This window comes from Terrapene carolina, unplaced genomic scaffold (assembly GCF_002925995.2).
Source record: "Terrapene carolina triunguis isolate 2854851 unplaced genomic scaffold, T_m_triunguis-2.0 Scaffold131, whole genome shotgun sequence".
Taxonomy (NCBI): domain Eukaryota; kingdom Metazoa; phylum Chordata; order Testudines; family Emydidae; genus Terrapene; species Terrapene triunguis.
In genome coordinates, this window is record NW_020664482.1 from 4,396,431 (window position 1) to 4,419,491 (window position 23,061).

At 44.0% G+C, this 23,061-nt stretch overlaps 1 protein-coding gene across 1 annotated transcript; it reads right to left on the reverse strand.

The window, feature by feature from the left end:
* Positions 1–13,074: 13,074 nt before the first annotated feature.
* Positions 13,075–20,156, reverse strand: MMGT1 (membrane magnesium transporter 1). The gene is made up of 4 exons (XM_026653020.1): positions 20,007–20,156; positions 17,642–17,694; positions 16,552–16,655; positions 13,075–15,469 (listed from the first exon to the last, which is right to left on the reverse strand). Exons 1-4 carry the CDS (start codon positions 20,086–20,088, stop codon positions 15,307–15,309), a joined length of 402 nt encoding a protein of 133 aa, XP_026508805.1. The 5' UTR covers positions 20,089–20,156; the 3' UTR covers positions 13,075–15,306.
* Between the last annotated feature and the right edge of the window lie 2,905 nt (positions 20,157–23,061).

Genomic DNA, 23,061 nt, shown 5'->3' on the forward strand with positions numbered 1-23,061 from the left:
TTAAAGAACAAATTTGGACAAAAGAACATCACTTTTTTCATGAATACAAAACAGATGGACCAAGACGACTGCAACACCTACAGTCAAGTAGGCTTAAAAAAAAAAAAGAGAGAGAGAGAAAGTACCAATTATATGCCAATAGTAGATGGCTTGTACGACAAAGGACCTGGTAAATATTTGGTTAATATTATAAAGTAGGAACCAAACCAACTTCAAGCAATCCCATCTACAATGGTTGTGTTTTTGAAGAAGGGACTGAAGAAGAGATCATCTTAAGTATCCACAAGCTTTTATCTTGCAATAGAAGTATACTTTGGAGTCTGGCCATCCAGGCAGAATGTGAAGGAAAATGGATTTCAGCTGGCAAGGCTATACTTGGCTACAAGCAAAGAATTCCCTTCCTCCCCCCTTAACAGAAATCGTCTTCCCTCATCTGCCTCCCCACTCTGAAAGATGCAAGTTTGCTGTTAGACCCTGCTAGAAAAATATCAACAATGAGACAAATCCACCAGCAGCAAGCCTTCACTATGGTATAAGATAATAAAGGGCTTATCTTCACACACACCTTGTGATAACAGTAACTGGATGTATGCTTAAATGCTGCCTCATGTCTCTCAAAATGGTGCAAGTGCATCTCTTCAGGATCTGTTACGGAAGGTTGTCTGTTTTCAGAAGACATTAGTTCCTAGTATCATGGTCAGAAATACAGTCAAGGTCCTGAATTTAAAATATCTGATCTGTCAAGCAAAATACCCATAGGGGTTAGTCATTAAGAGTAGCGAGCCTCCCTCTATGGCCCTTTAATTAAGATCATTAAACTGTTCTACCCATTTCAAAAGACAGCAACCTATATTTTTAATAAGACAAAGGGAAAGACATCCAGAATACTGATTCATATTGCATAGTCTGTATTCAGAATTTGGTGTTTACCTTGACAAGAGGTGGCCACATTAAGCTAGTCTTTTTGCTTTTTAACTTTGTTCAGACTGATTTGGAATCTCCCGCCTGACCAAGTGAACAATATCTTTTGTTGTTTCCGACTAGCTTAGTAAGTTGTAAATAGCAGGGGGAGGGGATTTTTTTTTTTTTTTTTTTAAACAAGTACAAGTTGATATGGATGGAAAGGTTAAAGGAGAAGAGTTCTTGTTAAAATCAGGTATGAACTTATCCAAGAAAGAAGTGAGACACACCTTCAAAAATAAACCCTGCTAATGAGAGTCTTGTAGACTAATGGTAAAGTAGGAGAAATCCAGTTCAACTAGGCATCCAAAATACACATGCCTCAGCTGTGTCATGAACTGAGTGTAACTCTAGGACAACCAGCTAGATAAATGCCAGAGTGTTTAGAGAAATAAAAGGCAGTGCTTATCTAAAAGCCCAATCAGCCATGAAAATCCCACAGTGGGGGGGAAATATGTGGGGAACAACTTAAGACTCTGTAAGGATAAATAATGTTGCAGAGCACAGAAAGTAGATCCACAAGACAAATATAACCCCAAGCTTCACACTGTGTATTTGACTGCTGAATGCAATTGGGACTGTTAGAAAGGTCATTCTAGGCTCCAGCCATTCATTACAAGTCGAGTACATGGCTCCAAAAACAGCAGCTGCATCCTAGAGAAACCAGTAATTTGTCTGCCTATGTAGACAGTGTCTCCGTGCAACATTATGATAGTCCCCAAAGAAAGGATCAGGACGTTGCCCGGGACTGCTAACCTATATATGTAGTAAGGAAATGGGCTTCTGAAATCCACAAGTGCTTCCTTGGGGTTTTTTTTATAAAGCCCTTTGCTAGGTTGATGAATACTAAAGTTGCACTGTTAAAGTGAAATGTGAAAGGTCTGCTAACTTTGCCACATTGTTAAATACACACACCTTGAAACACGATACACTTTGGCCAGATTGTGTAAGTGTATAGCTTACTGTTGCTAAGGGAGTATACCAGTGGGGGCTGTTCAGTGTTTTGGAGCCTACTTCTCTTCATGTATCTTTTTGCATTCCCTGACTTTTTGCTTTAACGTGCACTCTCAGTGGTACATTAACTTTTTTTACATCCTTTAGCACCTTCCATTTTTTTCCCCACCCAGGGAGACAAGCAAAAATAGTGCATCCTCTCTTCTGCCCTTCTCTGCACCCTCCTCAAGTCTTGATTCAAAAATGGCTGATGGGGACTACCTCCATACTTAATAAATAATTCCCTGGAAAGCTTCAGTGCAGAAGAGGACTCTCTTTCAAAGTTAGGAACAAGTGAAAATGCATGGAAACCAATTGGTACATTTAACTGTAGCATTTGCTACCAGCCAACGCAGTGGCAGCACCTTCGGGAAATGTGCTTTGTAAATAGACTGTCCTTGTCGTGAAGAGCCCGCCAGCCCACCTCTACTGAAGATGACACACCGAACGCCAAAGGAAGGCCTGCAGATGGAGACCGGAAACAACGGGGTAGGCAGGCTTTGTAAGAGGAGGGAGTTGATGGAAATGTTCAGCACACTGATCTAGAACAATGTTAATTCAAGGCCTGTAGGAAAGGACTTCATTCTAACTGAAATGGAGAAAGGCAGCATTCTTGTCCTACGACATTGGCCCTCGGGCCAGGGATAGAGGGAGTTTCAAACCTGGATCCACTTTACTGCCTTTTACAATTTCATTACCCCTGTCCTTCATTGCAGGGAAGGATGTGATATTCCAAACGTTTTCAGATTAGCAATGCAGCCTTGATAAAGAGCAAATGCAATTGGTAATGGAAACTACTCTTTCCATTAGACTGTTGCCCAACCATATCTCTGCTTTTCCTTTTTCCCACTCAAATGAGATCACTTGTTTTATTTTTACCGTGAAACCTTCCACTGACAGCCTTTGTACTGATCTTCCTTCCCCTTCGTAGTAGGTACAACAGTGCTGCAACTCTTGTTTGGGTCTTTGGGTCAGCCGGAAAAGCAACTGTTCTAAAGCTTTTTCCAGCTTCAAGTGCTCTAGCATATTTAGAATGTTCTTTAAAAATAAAACATAGCAGCTAATTTTTGGACCTAAATGTGTGAATGTGATGCCTGCAGCAGTGGGTAGTTTGGAAAAGCGGTGTATTCAGGACAGAGTTTTCATGGCCCTGTTAATGCTACCTCGTTATAACCTTGTTTTGAGAAAATGTTCACACATGGCGAAGGCACAAGATGGTTGTAGTGCCCCATGCTTATCAGCCAGTTGGGACCCTGCTGCAGACTTACCAGGATGGGCAACTTAAATTTTATTTATTTATTTATTTATTTATTTTAAATCGCGATCTGTCTGCAATGGCTTAGGAAACCATACAGGCAGACTGTTGTGAAGCACAACTCTGTCCAAATCATGTTTAGTTTTTAACGTTGCTGCTGGTGCTGCTTTATCCATAAACTTACGGCTAAGTCTAATCAAGAGCAGCTTGGTCTAGGGATGATCTGAGAAAGGAGTGGGGAGGGCATGGAAAACTGAGCAATCACATGTTTGACCCTCTCTTTAAAAACTACTGGGTGTTATCTTGGGCAAGTCACTTCACCGCTTGCTTGTCTGTGCCCGGAAATATTGGTAAAGTTCTCGCTGTTGCTACTACTGATTCAGTTCCAACAGGGATGGTAATGGCAGAAGCCCTAGTGAACAGACAAGGCTCTACGTGGCTGCTAGCATTTTAATTGTCATCTAATCTTGGTCATTGCAGGTCTGCTTAAAATCCCAGCATCCTCTGGCACCTTGCTAGTCCTCCCATAGCTAGAGCTGAACGGTGGGAAGCTATTGCAAAATCAGAGAAATGTAGGGCGGGAAGGAACCTCAAGAGGTCAGCCAGTCTAGCTGCCTGTGCTGAGGCAGGACCAAGGAAACCAGGACCATCACTGACAGATGTTTGTCTAAGCTGTTCCTAAAAACCTCCAATGATGGGGATTTCATAACCTCCCTAGATAACACATGCCAGTGTTTAACCATCCTTTAGTTAGATTTTTTTTTCCTAATGTCTAATCTCAATCTTGTGCTGCAAACAGAGCCAATCGCTATTTGTCCTACACTGAGCAGACAGAGATAAGATTTGAAGACTTACAATGCCTCCATCAGTCTTCTCTTCTCTAGACTAAACATGCCTAATTCTTTCAACCTTCATAAATCAGGTTTTCCAAACCTCTTATTTTCATTGCTCTCCTCTAGACTGACTCTCTCTCCAATTTGTTCACATCTTTCTTAATGTGTGCTGCCCAAAATTGGACACACTACTCCAGCTCAGGCCTCGCCCGTGCCGAGTAGAGCAGAATGATTGCCTGCTGTGTCTTACCTCTGACACTCCTGTTAATAGATGTGGCGTTTGTGTTTTGCACATCATAGTCGATCACAAATATAAGCCAACAATAACCTCCAGATCCTCTTCTGCAGTACTGTCTGGATAACTATTCCCCATTGTGTAGTTGTGCATTTGATTTTTCCTGAAGTGCATTACTTAGCACTTGTCTTTATTGAATTTCATCTTGTTAATTTCAGACCAATGCTCCAATTTATCAAGATCACTCTGGATTCTAATCCTGTCTTCCAAAGTGCTTGCGACCACTCCCAGCACGATGGTGTCTGCAGATTTTATAAGCATACTCTCCATTCCATCATCCAAGCTGTTAATGAAATTGAATAGTATTGGACCCAACACAGACCCCTGTGAGACCACACTTGATATATCTTCCCAGTTTGACAGCGAACCATTGATGATTACTCGTTGGGTACAGCCTTTCAATCAGTTGTGCAACCACCTTATAGTAATTGTATCTAGACCACATTTCCCTAGCTCACGTACAATGTTAAATGTAAAAGCATAAATAACCCACGGTATTCCATACACCCCCTGTGGGCAAGATAAGTTTAGTGAGCGCACCTTAACTTTGACACTAAGCAGTCAAAACAAAATGAAAAACGTGCACTGGCCTAGTGCATGCAATCATGTCTCCTCGAGCAGCTGGTCCCAGTGACTGCGCACCTTATTATCTCTGTTAAAGTTTCTTTTCTTTCCATGAATGCAAGCAACAGAAGCCAGTGGCTTTGGTGTTGAAAGTCCCAGGTTTGACTGACATTGACAAACACGAGTGAGGACTTCCCTCTCAAGTCCAGGCCTAGCCCCTTTATGCAGCTGAACCTGCATAAACTTACTGGAAAAGCCACTTACCCAGGGGAAGAGTTTCCTGGCACAGGCACTGCCGTACCAGCCTTATGCAGAGCGTTGCAGGTTTTGGTATGAGGGGTGTGCTAGGGTGAGCTCGGAGGTATAGGCACATGATGGCTGGACCAGGGACTGCACTGGCCCCCAGAATTCAAGGGCACAGAAGAGATGTAAAACCTCCCTCTTCTCCTTAAGCCATGTGGCACACAATCATACTTACGTTATTTGTATGTTTATGCACCTGAGATTACTCATGCAAGGTTACAGTTTTAACACGGGGACGTTTCAGAGTAGCAGGTTATTGAAACCATTTATCTGATTTCACCATCTACTTCCAGGGCTGGGTAGTCAAACTTACACAACTCGGCCACTCAGTAAAACCCAGAATTACAACAGCATCATAGGTAGTATTGCAAATGTGAATCGGACGTTTCCCACTGCAGGTACATATATGCACTGCAATGTCGCTATTTGCTGGTCAGGCTGCAGCCTAGTTTTTAGTGGGTATTGCCCCTTGAAGAGTTCCTTTTTGTTGAATAAATAAACCGCACATGGTGTGCGCCAAAAGCTTTTTCCCCTGCTGAGATGAGCACTAGCTTTCTTACGAAGCCAATACAGGCTGCATCAGAACTGAAGACAGTGGCCCAGATTCTGAACTTTTCATCTACAGGTGGAGATGCACCTTTATGCTTCCCAAATTAAATACGTTCTTTAAAAAAAAAACAAAAAACACCACCTATTTAAAATTATGGCAACCTATGTAAAGGCCTTAACTTGCTATGCTGCATTAAAGTCATTTCTATGAAACCAATATGCAAGCAATACATGTTTGCTGCCAAGCGAAAACATCCGCAGGCAGAGAAGCGCATTGTTTGTCCCCATCTGTAAAATATTTGCCTAGCTCACAAGGGTATTGAAGCTTGATTGTCAAGTGCCAACTTTCTCTTGTGTGTGTTAGTCGGGGGTGTCTTTTGCTGTTTTCTCCCAGCTTTCTTGGAAATAGGTCCACTGTTGTGAGACAGTCTGAACTGGAAAAGCTTCCCCCCCCCCCCCCCCCGCAGCTGTGACCCATTTGCTCCATAGCTGCAGCCTTGGTGGTCATTAAACGCTGTACGGAGCGGGCTGGCGGGCTCAGATTTTCCATGCAGAGGGATTCTGTTGTGGAGCTGTCCAATTGACTTTATGCTGAGAGGGGGTGTGGCTGCGGGGAGCTGCCTGTTGGAGGCTGGAGCTGGCTTTTGGTTAGATTTGTGAAAATATCTTTCCCCTCAGTAGTGGAGTGTGGTTTTTAATGTCTGAGGATAACGGTAAAGTTTGGGGTTCTTGCTTGTTTTTACATAGGTTCCAGGCTATGCTGAGTGTGATTATGTTGATCAGGATTCATTACATTGTCTAACTGCTGGCTGACCTGTGCCAAACTGCTAGTCTGTATATTGGAGTGCGTCAGGATGAAGAGATGCTTCAAGAACAGGGAAATGTTTAAAAAACAATACTAAGATTAAAAGTGCTGAAAACATTCTGCTGCCTGTGAGTATTACAATGCAGCTGCACAATAGCAAGATTCCTGCCATTGAAAATCAAATGGGTTCTTCACTAGCTATTTCCCAAGCTTTGCAACATAGTAAATTCCTCAGTGCACAGCAGGCACCCTTAATTTTTTTTATTTTTAAGTGACCTGTCCAACTGCAGCCTGGCTCTCCAGTTGCTTATGGAATAAGGGGGGGAAAAGGCAGTTTTCACTTTTCTGCAGTCAATTTCTTTTTGAAAGTAGTGCTTTATAGACAGTCATATGGCACCCTGCGAGATGGGAAGGGACTTGCCCATAGTCATGTGGCAGAGCTTATCATAGAACGCAGAAGCCAGGACTCCGGCCTCTTCTCTAGCCACTGTTCTCTCCCTGCTTGTTCGTGGTGTCTTTCAAAGGCACAGGGACAGTTAGTTGTGCACTGTGATGCACGTTGGCAAGAGTTCGTATGTGCTTTCCCATTAGTGCAATGTCGAGCACCCTCAGCTGAGTACAATGCAACCACGAGGATAAAACAGCAACGCGGGCAGGCAGATTGTCCAGTTCTGCTGTTGCATGACACTTCCCAAAGGAGGTGGCAGGTCAGCGTTGGCCTCACAGCAGACGTGCTGCTGTTCGGCTGGGGCACCCAGGAAACTTACTCTGAAGTTAAGCTTGTCTGGTGAGCAGTAATGAAAATCTGTCCGGACTGGGTTGTTTTTCGCTTCTTGCACATTAGGATTATTCCTAGCCTCGGAGCTGGCCTTAAGGGAGCACTCTGCGTTGCCAGGCAGGAAAATTGATACCACTGTAGCTATTTCCTTGCTCATTGGAGCAGTATTCACAATCATAGAATCTCAAGGTTGGAAGGGACCTCTGGAGGTCATCTAGTCCAACCCCCTGCTCAAAGCAGGACCAATCCCCAGACCGATTTTTGCCCCAGATCCCTAAATGGCCCCCTCAAGGATTGAACTCACAACCCTGAGTTTAGCAGGCCAACGCTCAAACCACTGAGCTATCCCACCCCCCTGAAACTGGGAGGGGAACAAGCAAAGAGCAGGGAAGTGACTTGCCCCAGGTCACATACAAGGTTTGTGGCAGAGCTGAGATTAGAACCCAAGTCCCCTGATTCCTAGCCCATTGGTCTATCCACTGTACCATGCCGCCCTGAGAACATTTCTGTTTCCCCTTTCCGGGTGCCTCAGCCAGTAAACTGACACCTTCTCTGCACTGTTTGTGGGGTTTTGCACAGTTGTAGCTTACACTAATAATCTTGCAGCTAACCCTGGCTTCACATTCTCCTTACGCCAGTGCAGGTTTCAAACTGGGTTTTAGCTGCATCAGTGCAAGTCACTTTTGACACTAGAACACCATGTGTACACTCAGGGTTTGCAGTAATGCAGTTAGTTACACCTCGTGTAGACCAGGTCTGGGATGCAGAATGGCAGTCATTAGCTACAGAAAGGTTGGGAGGGTACAGAGAGAGACAGGGAGCCCTAAAGGAATTTTAAAAACCTTCTGGGCATCTGTACTTTAGATGCATCTTGATTTTAAATCCACTTCTGGTCACCAGCCAAAATCACTGCCCAAGCACACTTGAAATTTCTCAGTCTTAGCAAATCTATTTTAAAAACCATGTGAATTATATTTTGCAAGTTTGGGGGCTTTTTGGTCTGGCATTAAAACGTACAAATGTATAGTGGAAATCCTTGAGAAGCTGAAATCGATCTGCCTTAACCTTTTGTAAAAGCTCTTCCAGGGGATGGCGGTTTGAAATCAACAGGGATTTTGTAGAACGCCAATTCTGTTTCCGGTTTGTTCACTGACCTAGTGGCAGCAGCGTACCACTCAGACTAAACGCTCACTGCGTTCTCTGCACCCCGTCTGCTGCCCTAAAAGCAAGTCAGGGTACTTTGATTCAGCACACTAGCAGCAACGTTTGGGAGGTATTTGTTTGACATCCCGCTGGATGAGAGCTGGTGTGGAGTACCTGGTTCGTTGCCAAGGAAGAAAGGCAAGTGGCTGGTGACCCATAAACACTGTGCGGCCTGGCTGTGCTTGTCTGAGCTAACCCATTACTGCCCAGTCTCTAACCTCCCTTCAGGAGGATTCGATCCCTCTCTGTTCGAGGCCCTTGGATATGCCAGTATTTGTCTGGTTAGTGACCTCCACAGGGCAATGGAGAGGGGTCAGGAGCTCATGCCAATATTACTTGGTCCACCAATAACTAGCCAAATGCTTTCATGCCCTTTTGGAACCTGGGCAGGAACCAGAGGGCAGTGATTGGTAGACCTTTTCTCTTGGGGAATGTCCTAATGGATGGACACCGTCAGGCTCCAGCTTGTGTGCCCTCTTGTTTAGCATGTCTGAGCTGTGGAGGGAGAGTGAGGCATTCAGATGTTGGGATGCTGTATGATAGGCATGAAAGGAGAATTCCTGTAACTTCAGAAAACTATTTAAAGTTCATGACCTATTGGTATTTATCCTTCCCATATATACCCCATTCGACTCGCCTTTCGCCTGCCTGGATGGGCGGTGAGAGCCAGAACCGCCAGGCAGTCTAAAAGGTGTGAATCGAGCCCTCTTTTTAGAGAGAGGAGCCCCGTCAAATGCTGAGCCTGTTGAAGAGGAGCTGAGACATTTGTAGAGATGGGCTGATTAACATACGTACCAAACTGCTGCTCTTTCCAAAGGCGAGACGGACTGAAGTCACCAGTGGGCCTGGAGATTTGTAGCACAAGTGATTTTTATCTCCAACACAATAGTTAAGCATCCTCGTTAATTCTCCCTCCAACTGTTTCCACCAGTTATAGGGACTCCAGGGAACTGATCTTTGCCAGCAGTTTTCCCTGCTGAAGGACCCTCCTGTTTCTAACCCTTTGAAAGCTGCAGTTGCCCTTCTATGCCCCGGCTACGCTGTCACTGCTGGGGTTCAGATCGACTGAAAAAGGCAGTTAGGAAACTCCAGACCATGTGTTAAGCAACCATCTTGAAGTATCGCCAAGGTTTCCAGTACAGTCTTGTTTGACTTTTTGATTAGAAACCCAGCCCTCCGCTAAGCAGCTGATTTCTGCCTAACCCTTCCTGTTGTTGTTACACATATTAGACTGCAGAGTTCTATGGTGATAGCACAAAGCCGGGGCTGCGAGCACAATCCAAACCAAGTAACAGTTTGGAGGTAGGGTGAGCAGATGCCCTGCTATTGTCTTGGGAAGATCCTCTCTAGCTTTCTGACCAGCATATCCGAACCACCCAAGAAAAGCCTTTCCTCACAAGATCCATCCCAGAGCCAGTGCGAACTGGACCAAGGCTCGGGGGGCTGGATTTTCCCATGTGGGGTCATGTACACCAGCACAAGGTGGGTGAACAGTTACTAATCTGATCTGGTAGTACTCTACCTCCCACTTCGTACTGTAACGAAACTGTCTGAATGGCAAGAGCTAATCAGGCTGCAGAGCATTAGTGCCATAGGGCTAGCGTGCAGAGCACGTGAGCAGCAAAGCTCTGATCTCGGTTCCTCACTACTGAGTCTCTCTGAGTTAAGGAACTCCCAATAATAAGTCCAGCACCCACCTCCGCAGAGACTCAGACCAGGCAGTGGCTCTGTCATGTGAGCTGAAAGGGAGCCTGCCTTTGGCAGAGGCACTGGGAGTTGTGCTTGGCTGGAATTTGCTCTTCACATTGCTTCATCCGTTGTTGTGTAAGCCTGGTAGTTACCCGACTTTCTGTGGCTATTTCAAAATTCCAGTAACGCCCCTTTCATTGTCTGTCTGCACAGATTAAAAGGGGTGGCTCTGGCCTGGGGTCAGCTGGCAAATCTCAGAAGTTGGCCCCATGTGGCCAATTTTGATATAGTAAGTCAAAAAGTCTGGCTGGGACTAATAATGTGTTTCAACCTGGCCCCAGGTAAAATACCCAAACGCTGAGTCTTTACTATGCGGGTTTGTCGTGGATGTTTCCAGCTCCATTTCAGACCCACCTTTGAATCAGAGCTGTCGAGCCGGGTGGGCTATTTGGAGATTGCTGGCACCATAGTGTGAACTGTAGCTAGTGCTCTGTTTAAAAATCGAGTAATTATATAAAATAAACCCTCTTGTCCTGTTAAAGTCTGGGGACGGACATCTCAGAGGATGCTGAGATGTGGGGAGTTGTCTTTCCCCCATGCTTTTAAAGTTGTCCTGATAAACAACTGCTGTCATCCTGGGTGATTTGAGAGGCTTCAGTGTGAACTGCAAGGCAAAGTAAAGTAACTTGTGCCCTCAGGGCTGCGTCATAATGCAGGGAGCAGGTACAGGTTTTCTGCTTGTTTTAACATTCAAAATATCTCACCCCCTTTCCCTACGGTCCTTTGGGATCACTAGAGGCACTGACTAGTGATGACAAGGCAGCTGTAACCCAAGCGGCAGCTCTCCCTGCCCCTTTGATGCTGCCTCCTAAGGTGCCTGTATTCCAGCAATGGTGAAGCTGCACTAGGTTGGCAGGGCTCAGGCATTCTTAGCTGCTGTTTTCTGAGGCTGAACTGCCCCTGAATGGATTCCAACCACCAAAAAGGGCAAACAAATTCTCTGCAGGGTGGAAGCCCTGAGACTAAACCCCGGGAGAATGTTGAGGTCCATGGCTAAAGTACTAGTTCAGAGGCATGGGTTGTAGGGTTCTTCCCTGATTGATCTGGAGAAGAGGCAGTGAAGTGAATGCTGGAATGGGTTGAATTTGAATAGCCCTTCCACCAGGCACAAGGAGGTAAAAATTAAACAGTGCAGGAGCACTTCAGCTTGAGAAGTCATTTGTGTCACCTGCTTACAAGTAAATAGTCACCAAAGATTTGACACTGAATAAGTAAGAGTCTAACACCCATCTCCCAGAGATCTAAACACTGCTCTGGGAAAATGGATTACAGCTGGAGGGGGGAAGCACATACCAAGTACTAAAAATAAAGCCACACCAATTAATCGGATTGTCTTTTGTTTTCCTGCACTAAAGAGACGTTTCCAGCTCTGTTACACTACAAACTTCTCCAGAGACAGTAATCAGTCTCAGTTATGACTACGGGAGCTGCAACCAAAAGAAGAGTGTAATGAGTGGCTATTTTAGAGACATGTAAGTGTTCAGGCCTATTTGACCGATCTTTGAGAAAAGACACTTCTACCAGCTGTGGTCCATAGAAGAACCAATACACCATAACAACCTGTACCAGAGGAGTGGGGGTATGAACTGGGAATGTTTTCTCACAGAAACTATTGCCCATGTCCCATTGTTATTTGAAGGAACAGTTGATTGACAGCAGCACTTTTTTTTTTATCCAAGATAAATGTGGACTTACATTAAATAGTGAGGAGAGGGAAAGAGAATGCAGCAACACAGGTGCTAATCTGGATTCAAATTGCAACCAAAAGAATAGAAATGCTCGTTAGTGGCCCGTCTTTAAGGGATTAATCTTTTGCAGTATTTAATAAAGCATGCTGCTTGAGCAGAAATATGCCATGTACCCTAGCCAAGTAGATACAAAGAGTAAAGGCACTGGAAGTATTTGGATGAGCTGGGGAACGATTTCCATTTGGCTCACTCAAAGCTTTTGATGGTGCAACATATTTTTGCTTCCTTGCCAATTTCTGAGAACAGAAAATGGTCTATAGCAACTTACGTATGAATGCCCCAGGGATAAATGCAACATAGCTGGTTTCCAGAGCAAATCTGCAATACTGCGGTGCCCCCTCTTACGAATACTGTACTAAGGAGTGTGTTTGTACCTACGGTGCTGAATGTAGACAGGGGACTTAATAGAGTGAAGGGAGTATAGTAAACAAAGATGAAGAGTGATCTCTCTATTGCAACCATGGTTAAAGCTGTAGTTAAGCAAATTGAAATATTTTTCTTTACTAATTTTACAGCCTCCAAATACTATTGAATGTGATGAATTAGATGTGGCTACGCAGTTATGACCAGTGTTTATCTCTGGCCTTAGGAAGCAGGGGTGGGACTTTCCTCAACAACTCAGACACCAAGGAGACAAGATCTTGGGTGTACATGCCTTCCAATGAGGTTGCTCATCAGTTAAATATAGTATTAACTCACATGTGAAGAGACTTTACTCAGAGTAAATATATATGACTCAGGCTGTTGAGATATAGACTAGGAATGTTGAAGGCAGCCAGATAATGCAGGCCAAGGATTTAGTGATCCTAAAAGCTTGTTTAGCCACCAGGACATTGTGTTGGTCTGATTCCCTTTTTATGTATCTGACACAGTAATGGACAAGTGGCATGCAAGAACTTCACTGCAAAGATGCTACAGCCAAAGTAAGGTTATTAATTTCTTTAGAACTACTAGCGGGACAATTTCTTGATCACCCTCACTGACCTTGGTCTGACAAGGTGCAGGACAATTGGGAGAAAAATCACCACCAAAAGCTCTGTAAGGATATCCGTTCTTTATTGGACATTGCAAGATAAGAAAAAAATAATTTGTACAGCTTTGCGATATAACCATTGTTGCTAAAGAGTAAGGCTACTCGTCATGAGGTTAACAGGCCTGATGTAGCCGCCAAGGTGCTTCGCAGCTCTCAAACTATGCAACATTGAGAGCTTGAGAAACAAACATTTGCTCCGAGCAGGACTCCAGCCTTCACGCTGTAGTGCATTTTGCACTGAGTGGGCCTTCCAGTAGCATGAACATGGCCTCCCTAGATATTAATAGGTGAGCAGCCCTGCTCTACAAGACATTATGCAAATGGTACACTGCCAAACACAATTGAAATATCAGTCTGCTAGGCTGGTTACAGGGCTCTTGCTGTCGTTCTTCACCTCTTCTGGCATTAATCCAATGGCATGAGAACCTCATTCCATCTCTCATCCCACTTTTGCTCCTCCGGAGCTAGCAAGAGTCACGCTGGCTTAGGCATCAGTCTGCATCCATTTCCTCCACCTACCCTGCCAAGGCAAAAAGCAATCCTCTCCTCGTACACCAGCGCTGTACTTGACAATGGAAGTTTTAAGTTAAACGGGGCAACATGAGGCCTTTAGTGGTAGCAGCTATCAGTTAATCAAGTTTATTTGTGACTCCCAGGGAAGGAGAGCCAATACACTTTAGGAAATAGCTCAGTGGATTGGAGATCAACGTTTAAATGACCAGAATACTCTTCTGAATATTTAACCAACCCAACTTGAAAATCATAACTACTCAGAGCAGCCATCCATACTGCTGCTCTCACCCCTGGGGTCCCGGGCAATAGGATGGGCCAGCAGAAGGTGCTCAGTTTTCCATGGTGTTTTCCTACACTTTGTGCCTTTGAACTCTGATTGCTGGGTTGAATAAAATAGATTGTTAAAAATAAAAACATTGTAGGGTAAAAAGGGCGACTTGTATGCTGAGGTGAGAGATCTTCAAGGGGGAATATACAGAACTCTAGGTGGACCCGTAAAGCATCTCACGCAATGCAAAGGGTCTTAGCTATGTCATGGAAGCAGAAGAGAAGCTTTCAGTTACCAACTGGAAATGCCAGAGCTGGACAAAGTTTAACAGTAAAAACAAGCTTTTAAAAAAAAAAATTAGAAAACAGTACCGGTTAAAGGCTATGTCATGTTTTAAGAACGCATGCCTTCAAAACAGTTCTCTTAAGTCAGCTAATGGCTCAGAGGTAACAGTTTCGTTAGCTTAATTTGATGCTTCGGGGCTAGTGACAGGGATAGTTATACCATGCACACTTAGCCCCCTTTCCTGTGCTAATCCCTATAGCACCTTATTATTAGAAAACACATACAATGCGTTAAAATGGATATTTGTCTTAATACTTATGAAAACTGCTTCTCAGAATGCATGAAAGAAACTAGTTTCTGGTGCCGTTTATCTTACTGAAACACTACTCAGCCATTTCATGAATGTTCCTGTATACATAAGCAAAGAGCAATACACATACAGTGAATAAACAAACTGAACATATTAGATTATCCAAAAAGAAGCAAGCCGTCTCTTCCATACATATACCAGATGTAGAGTCCCAGATAATTTTGGGAGGAGAAGGAGAAAATCTACTTTTAAACAGGAGGATAACTAGAAACCAATAATTTGATAACGAAGAGTTAAAAAACCTGTCAGACATAACCACTTTTTTCTAGCATTGTAAGAATGAAAGCATTCTTTTGAGTTTCACAAACATACACCAAAAGGGGCATTTTAGACATTCTAGGAACAGGAGACGGATAGCTTCCTCTCCTCTATCTTTTCATGCTGCAGTGCACCCATGGTTTCTGAAGGAGTTCCATAAAGGGTAATGCAAGCAAACCAAGAAAATAAATAGCACTAAAGCATTCCCTCTTTTTAAACAATATTCATTGCAATAAAAACTTATTTGCCTTTTCTTAAGGATAGGAATAGTTTTAAATGAAAAAATCAACCGCAACATTGTTTAATATATGAAAGTTCAAAGATGTTTCACAGCATAATTGTAGCAATAATTTACACTCCATTGCCAAGTCAATTCAGTCATTTTCATTAACAGTGTACAAAGAAGGTCCTTAGTTATATATATATATTTTATAAAGTCTGGAAGATCAATATAAATACTGCTCCAGAAATTAAAAAAAGTGTTTACACCCCCAACTCCAATATTACATCTCAGTGTCCTGTTCTATTATAATCTGTAAAAATCTTAACGGCGCAGAGGTTCAAGTTTTCGTAACTTCAGTGATGCGCTGGATGACAAAGCATCTTGGTTTGAAGAAGAATTCACTATATCTGGAGACTGGAACAATACTCTACCACGATGATTAAATACGTAAAAAGATGGATGGTTCCTTAATGTGTCAAATGTCCTTAAAATAAACATGAAAAATGAAATTAATGTGGCTTTAGAATGATCATTTGATGAAAGTCACTCTTGGAAACACCAGATTTTTACAAACAGACAGAAAAATAAGTAAGTGCTGTTACCAAATGGCAGAGGTGCCAAGCTTCTAGATCTTACGCAAATTCCCTATGCCATAACACAAATGTTAAGAATTTTAAAGACAAGATGGTAGTGTTACAGAGCTATAGATATGCATACAGAAAACACCCACATCATTAATAAACTTTACTCTCTCTTCTATAGTTTCCTTATGTACAAGTGTTAATAACTACCCACAAAATATCACCCAAATTCCTCCTCCCTTTGACCTTGCCTCAGCCAAAATCCATATTTGTGCCTCAGTGCTAATAATGCTGAGCGCCCTTAATTCTCACACACTTCTTAGCACTTCACGTTCAGGCCCCCTTATACTGCCTCTTTCATGGATTTACTTAAGTCCCATATTATTCAGACTACTCTCTATAGGAGCAGCTTTTCTGCCCATCTGACTTCCTATCCACCTCAAAATTCAATTCAAAATCCTTCACAGATTTATACAATTCAATTCAGCATTTCTATAGCATTTAACTAATTCATCATCGACACCTTTAGGAGGGGGTACATGTTATCCCTATTTACTGATGTGAAAACTCAGGCAGAGATGGTTGGAGATAAGAGCTTCTGCCTCCCAGTCCCCTGCTGAGACCACTGGACAGGAGTAGTTCTGTAACCTCATATCTCCCTGTTCCTCATCTGCTCACTCCACTACTCCAACTCTGAGGTGGGTTTTTAGGAGGCCCAGGGAAGGAGCCAAGGAAGGGCAGAAAGTGTCCCAGTCACTGCTGTAGCCTCATCCTATCTAGAACACTACATCCCACAGCCAGACATTGTGTGGTGGCTTCCTGGCTCTGCCTGTCCTTCCCAGCATCACATTTACAGCAGGTTGGCAAGAAGGCATGAGCTAAAAAGGAGAACATTTCTGGGGCTGCTATGTCAAAGGACATGCTGAGTTTATTTATAGAGCAACAGGAAAAAGTGTGTTAACGAACAGAAAGAACCCCAACATACTTATTTTTTAGTTCTGAAGTGGCATCCATGTCTTTAAATTCTCCTGCAATATGTACTATTCCATAACACGTAACTGCAAAGGCCAACAGTGTCTGAAGAACTATCTGCAACAGAGAGAGATACAATACACCACACAGAGGTTGCTAAACAATATAAGAGAACGCTTGTACAAAATTCTCATCTTTTATTCTGTTTTGCTCACAGTTGTCTTACACAATAAGCACTTACACGTTTTTCAACCAGAGATCTAGGAAACTGGGCAAATAATTTTATCCCCATTTTAGTGGGGGGAGGAAATCGAGGCACAAGGATTAAGTAGGTGCCCAAGGTAGCACTGCAAGTCAATAGCGGAAGCAGGAACAGATGGGGGATTTCCTGGCACCCACCCTGTACCCTCTGAACTAGATCAAGCTGCCTAGCAGAGTTCTTCAGGCAGATTCTGTATTCCTCAGCAGTCAGAATCACTGTTCTGTGCACTCAAATTACTGCTTTAACAGGAAGAATCTAGTACTCAGACAAATTATGTAACCTCCATAACACTGTCAACAAGGATGACAACTGGGCACGACCTCTGAAGTCCACTTCTGCATGTCATTTTCTTATTGGTCAAATCAGGAAAGTAAGATACAATTAAAATCAGAAATAAGAAAATTGAAGTAAATGAAACAGGTTGTGCTGGGATAACAGCAGCACACAATAGTATTGAATAAACAAATGTCAGCCAACAAAAGCCAGAGGGGGGCAGATGTTTATGCTGCAGAGTATAAGAGACTTATGCAAGGATTTTCCAAGTTCTAACGACAGAAGCCATGGAATTCCTGGAGGAGACGTTTCACCAACAGTTCTAAAGAAGTAGAAGGAAGTCAGGGCTTATTCTGACTTGCAAACACTCTTTGTAAGAGCTGTAACGCATTACTGGACATTAGGACTGGTAGGTGAAACATTCTCAGGCAGAATGAGAATGTGAAAGATTTAATGATTAAAATTAAATTATCCAAATAAAAAAAAAAATGAACAGGAACAAAAGCAAGAGACCAAACTATATTATTAGTCTTAAATCTTCCAAACACAATGAAAATGTATAACTTACATCTATCGGTAATGTTTCATCTTCCTTTTCTGTTAATCTCATATAGGAACGATCTATAAAGTAAAGACATACTGGTAAGTTAATTTTTTTTGTAATAAGGCAAATCAATATAAATTCCAGGAGTGTTTGGGTTTCTATGTATTATGCCATGGACTATTAACTCCCAATAACTCTGCCATTTTTAATCTTGTTTCCACATTTGCTTCCTCAGACAGCATATCTGATCTTCCAAACCTGCCTTGATAAATAATTTCAGCAATAATTTAATCTTTCTGCATGAGAGCGAAAAGGGTGGAAGAGGGCTGATGATGGGGCACGCATATGCAGGAAGAATTCTCTATGAATGCCAGATATTGCTACTCAAACTGTAGTGCAGCCAGCACTCTCACAAAGCTACTTCAGCAGAAGGAATTAGATGTTCTATTTTATTGCAATATATATAGCCACTGTTCCCTATTGAACTTATCTAAATTGGTCATCATTACTAGTAAACTGAAGAGCATGTTTCTGCACAAGACAATCTTCAATTGCTTTACTACTTCAGCATCAGACTACTACATTTAATAAATGATTCCTTCTTGTATACCCTTAGGGCATTGTATATAATATCTACATGGAATACTATTGCACATGAAGCACAAATCTCTTACAGAATTCTTCAAAAATGGGTACACTTTCCAGATGGGTTGGCTATAACCCATGGAGGTACTAGAACTGTGTGTAAAGAAGGATCGTTGAGGAATTATTTGTAAATGTTATACTTACTAGCCTAATTCTACTGACATCCACTAAGTCATAACAGGTAGAAATTTAGCTCATTACTGTTAATTATTTTTCATTCTATTCAGAGGTATGTGTAGTGTGGAATTTTAAAAGCACATTTTGCATTAACTTAATCTGTCATAACATTCAGATAACTCTGGGTTCTAAAGGATACACCTTTTTCTGAATTATAAGCATCATCCTAAATGGTTTACTCCATCTTAGTCACTGGGAGATGCACCCACTTACACGAGAGCTGAATTTGATCCACTGTGCGCTAAGAGTTGAAATAATGTGGCCATCTTCTCTAGCATCTTCAAATACTCTTGGCAAAATGGTTCTCTTGCCACGGATTGGAAACTGCACTGTAGCAGTTGCTGTGGTCAGACGCTGACTAGTACTCCAAATGCATTGCTATGCCAAGGAACTAATGCAGCACTGACAAATGGTAGCTTCAAGCTTTAATACCTCACAAACCATCAAGGTTAAAGAGTGTTTGCTTCTAGCACGGGCATGTGGAAAGATACTCAACCTTTAAATCATATAATACTAGTTGTTGGCATGTTCGCCAATCTCCCCACCTCAATTCTGAGATGATTTAGCATCTGGTGTCTCAAAAACCCACTAGCATTGAAAAACAGTATTTTAAAGAAATTGAAAACTTGGAATTACAAAGATAATCAGAAGTATGTAATATTCAGGTTTGTCATCTACCACAGCTAAACCCATTTTGATGGATCAGAATAAATGTTTTCAGGGAACAGTTTTTCCCAGCAAGGGTCCTGGATTAGTGATCAGAAAAAATAATTGGATCTCTGACTGCATAAGCAAGCATTTTTGGAGAAATGATACTGTTTTGCTTTAAACCTATTAATGATATCTATTAAACAAACGTAAAATGCACTAAAAAGAGATTAGCTACCTTCTATAAATTCTTTTCCTACACAGAATATATTAAAAATGGACTCTGAGCTGTAATCATAGCTTGGTGCTGTATTCCCCCCCCCCCCCTTTCTCCTTCCCTTGCCCCAGCCCCCACTGCTGGAAATGCAAATGGCTTGAGGTCCAGTGACTCCTCAATAACAACGTGGCCCTCTATTGCCCTCCTGAACCTCTCTCCCGTCTTGATTAACTCCACCCCATCCCCGCATGTCATCCTGACGCCCACTATCACCCTGGTCCAGCTCCTGCATGCCAGATCTCACCCCCTCAGCTCGATGCACTCAGATTTCATCCTCCCTCCAAGCCCCCCTCACATCCCTTGGTCCCCTCCAAGCCGCCCCCCGATCCCTTCACATCCCCGGCTCTCCCCACAAGCCGCCCCCTGCTCGCCCCCCGATCCCTTCACATCCCCGGCTCTCCCCACAAGCCGCCCCCTGCTCGCCCCCCGATCCCTTCACATCCCCGGCTCTCCCCACAAGCCGCCCCCACATCCCCTGCTGCCCGCGCAGTGAGCGTGGGGGAGGAGGGCACCGGGACCGAGGGTGGCTATGGGGATGGGACCCCCGCCCCGGGCAGCTGCCCCTCTCACCCACCCCGGATCCTTGCCCGCGGCGTTCCCGGCCCGGGGACCGGGTGTCCGCGCGGGGCCCCGCTCACTCACGCTGCGCAGCGGAGAAGGCCGCGTGGGCCAAGGCGAAGAGTCCGATCCCCACCAGCCCCTTCCACAGCGAGGCGGCCGCCATTGTCCCCCACGGGCCACGGACACCCTCCCCTCCTCAGCCCGGGCGGCCACCGCCAGGGGCGCCCGCAACGCGACCGGCGCACGGAGATGGCGTCACCACTGAGAGGGGCCAGGAGGCCGACAGTGATAGGAGGGACGGGCAGGGCCATAGGTCGAGAGGCGGGGCCGAGAGAGATAAGCGGCGGGGGGCAAGGTCATAGGTCGAGAGGTAGAGCGCAGGGTCGGGTTGGTGCTGCTGCTGCGCATGCGCATTCTTGCCCGGGGCTGGCGGCGCCTGGCGAGGGGGCTGCTCCTGGCCGCGGCGCCTTCAAGGGCGCAGCATCCCCTTAATGCGGGGGCTGGGCCCGCTCCCGGGGGCAGAGTCCGAGGTCTCCCCTGCGCCGCCCCTATAGGGCCTCGGCCCCCCAGCTCTGCCCGCCCGGCCCCGCTGCGGACGGGGGGATCCGTCCCCTGCGCCCCGGCAGCCCCTGGCCGCCTTCCACCGCCCCGGCAGCCGCTTCTCCCCTGCCTCTGGGGCGGGGCAGCTGCCCCAGAGCTGCCGCCCCCCGCAGTGTGCCCCGGCCCGGGACGGATCGCTGCGGGGTTGGGGGCGAGAAGAGAGTTGGGTCCCCAAGCCCTGGGCGCCTCCGCAGAACCGTGTGCTGGACACAGGCACTAGGGATAACACCCCACCAAACTGACTTCACATCTGGCTCTGAACCGCTTCTGAACCTGGAGGGGGCAGGCAGAAGTTGCTACTTAAGGGCTGGCAACCTGAGGGCTGGTTGTGTTTTAAGCTGCTGTTTGCCTGAAAGGCCTGGAGGCAGCCATATGGTAGGTAATGCCCAGGCAGGTACAATAGGCTTGTACCTCAACCCTACAGGATAGGAGGTTGCCCCACAAGCATTCATCTTCTACTCCCAATGCATGATCATCCCGCTAAGCCGCCCCATATCTTTATCCCAGTTTAATCACAGACACAATATGTTAATGGGTATTCATTTTTGAGCCTCCAGGTTTCTCACGCTTTCTATTGGCACAAACCAATGATTATTTGATAGCTTCTCTCTACGATCAGGGGGTAGCCGTGTTAGTCTGTATCCACAAAAACAACAAGGAGTCCGGTGGCACCTTAAAGACTAACAGATTTATTTGGGCATAACCTTTTGTGGGTAAAAAAACCCACTTTGTCTTTAAGGTGCCACCGGACTCCTTGTTGTCTTCTCTCTACTGTTTACTCAGGGGAGATGGTAGCACTTTGCCCTCCCTCATTATTTTTGTTCTGATATTAAACAAAAAACAGACAGTTATGGGGACTGGTAAAGGATTATGGAGATTTTGTGAACCAGAGGTTTAAGAAGATGGCTATGAGAGTGATGTGTTTGTGTTAAGAAATAGCCAGGCACTACAAATGCCATCTCCTGTTTCCCTGACTTCTCTCATAATTCAGACTGTTTTACAAGAAATAATTCTGAGCACATTTAAAAAAAACAACCACCACACTTTTCAGAATTATAATTTAATCCTAATCAAATTTGAAATTAGTTCTGAGAACTTCTTGGGGCTACCCTTTATCTCCCACTTGGATAAATGTATCATTGTAGGTACATGTCTGCTTTGTTGTCTCTGCATACGTAGGCCCATTAAATCAATGGGAGTTCTAGCAGTGCAGCGTGTAGGATTAGGTTTGTAGTCTTTTCTCAAGAAACACTAATTAGAGTAGCTTGTCACTGAGGGGGTGAGGACAGAAGATCGTTAAATTTGTTCTTCCTCTTGTTTAAAAACCAACATATTGGAGCTAGGAAGTAGCTTTTAATACCTTAAAGGTCAGTTAAATGAATATTTACAACAAAAATAATATTTAAACAAATAGGAATATATTATATATGTGATCTATGTGGAATACATGATGGTGTGGGAGAAAGGTTTTGTCAGCATGAGTTTGGGATGAGTGCATTACAAGGGGTGAAGCTATGAGCAAATTACGCAGAACAAAAAATGAGAGCTGATAAAATTATTCTGCACCATGTCATGCATGTTCTAAAAACTACTTAAGGATTGTTTTAGAGTTTTTAATCATTTGAATGGGACTTTCTTGTATCCCTCCATCTATACAGCCTCAGGCTTTGTCTGCACTAGGAAATAGAACCATTTCAGCTGTCGGGGTAGCTATCCATTCCTACGGTTCAGTCAGTGGATATCCCTGCGGATAGTGTGTAGCCAGATACCATTCTTTCTATTCTTACTTGATTAAATGGAATCTAGGGGATGTTGCAGTTGAGCATAAATTAGAGCTGCCCTGGGGCTGCTCTAATTTACTCTGACAGCAGAGAGTGCCAGAATAAGGGGATCCATTTTTTCCTCCCTCTCCGTTCTTGTGCTTTGTGGAACTTGGATGGGACAGCAATTTAAGGTTCCTGTTTCTAGCCCTGCAGGGCTCATTTTTAAGCTGTTACTAGTCCATAACTGGATCTCGCTCATGTTGGGCCTCTGGGATGGGGTAATTTTTGGGAAATCCACATTTGGGGAAGAAGGAGGAAACATTTATCTGGCAGATTAATTAAAAGAGAGCTGCTGAGGACAGAGTTTGGAGTGATGGAATAAGGAAATAGTTTAGCAGTCAGAGAGCATGTAAGGCTGGCAGAAATGTGAGAAAATACATTAATCACAGTTATAATTGATTGTATTATAACTTAATGTGAGATGTATGTATGCATGGTTCTGTATGTGTATTGAGCAACTGAAAGGAGATATTTTTTTCACACCATTTAAAGTTTTTTTTATTGGTTCATTTTTAGTGAATACTGTACCTGTTTAACTTCAGTTTCTAATGAATATTTGAGAGAAAGGATGGCTTTGTTAAGGATTCAGTACTCCAACCCCTTCACTTAAGAGGCTAGAACTTACTTTTTTGAGAAACATCTGTCTCTCCCAAAATAGGGAGAAATGGACAGCCTGCTTATTTGTCACCTTTGACTTTCCAGCCTGTAGGACC

Excerpts from the sequence above, each read along its gene's own strand:
- MMGT1 (XM_026653020.1), bottom strand. The coding sequence starts at position 20,088 with ATGGCGGCCGCCTCGCTGTGGAAGGGGCTGGTGGGGATCGGACTCTTC. Across the intron at positions 17,695-20,006 it reads GGCCTTCTCCGCTGCGCAGC|ATCGTTCCTATATGAGATTA; the intron begins GTGAGTGAGCGG and ends TTTACTTTATAG. Across the intron at positions 16,656-17,641 it reads ATGAAACATTACCGATAGAT|ATAGTTCTTCAGACACTGTT; the intron begins GTAAGTTATACA and ends TCTCTGTTGCAG.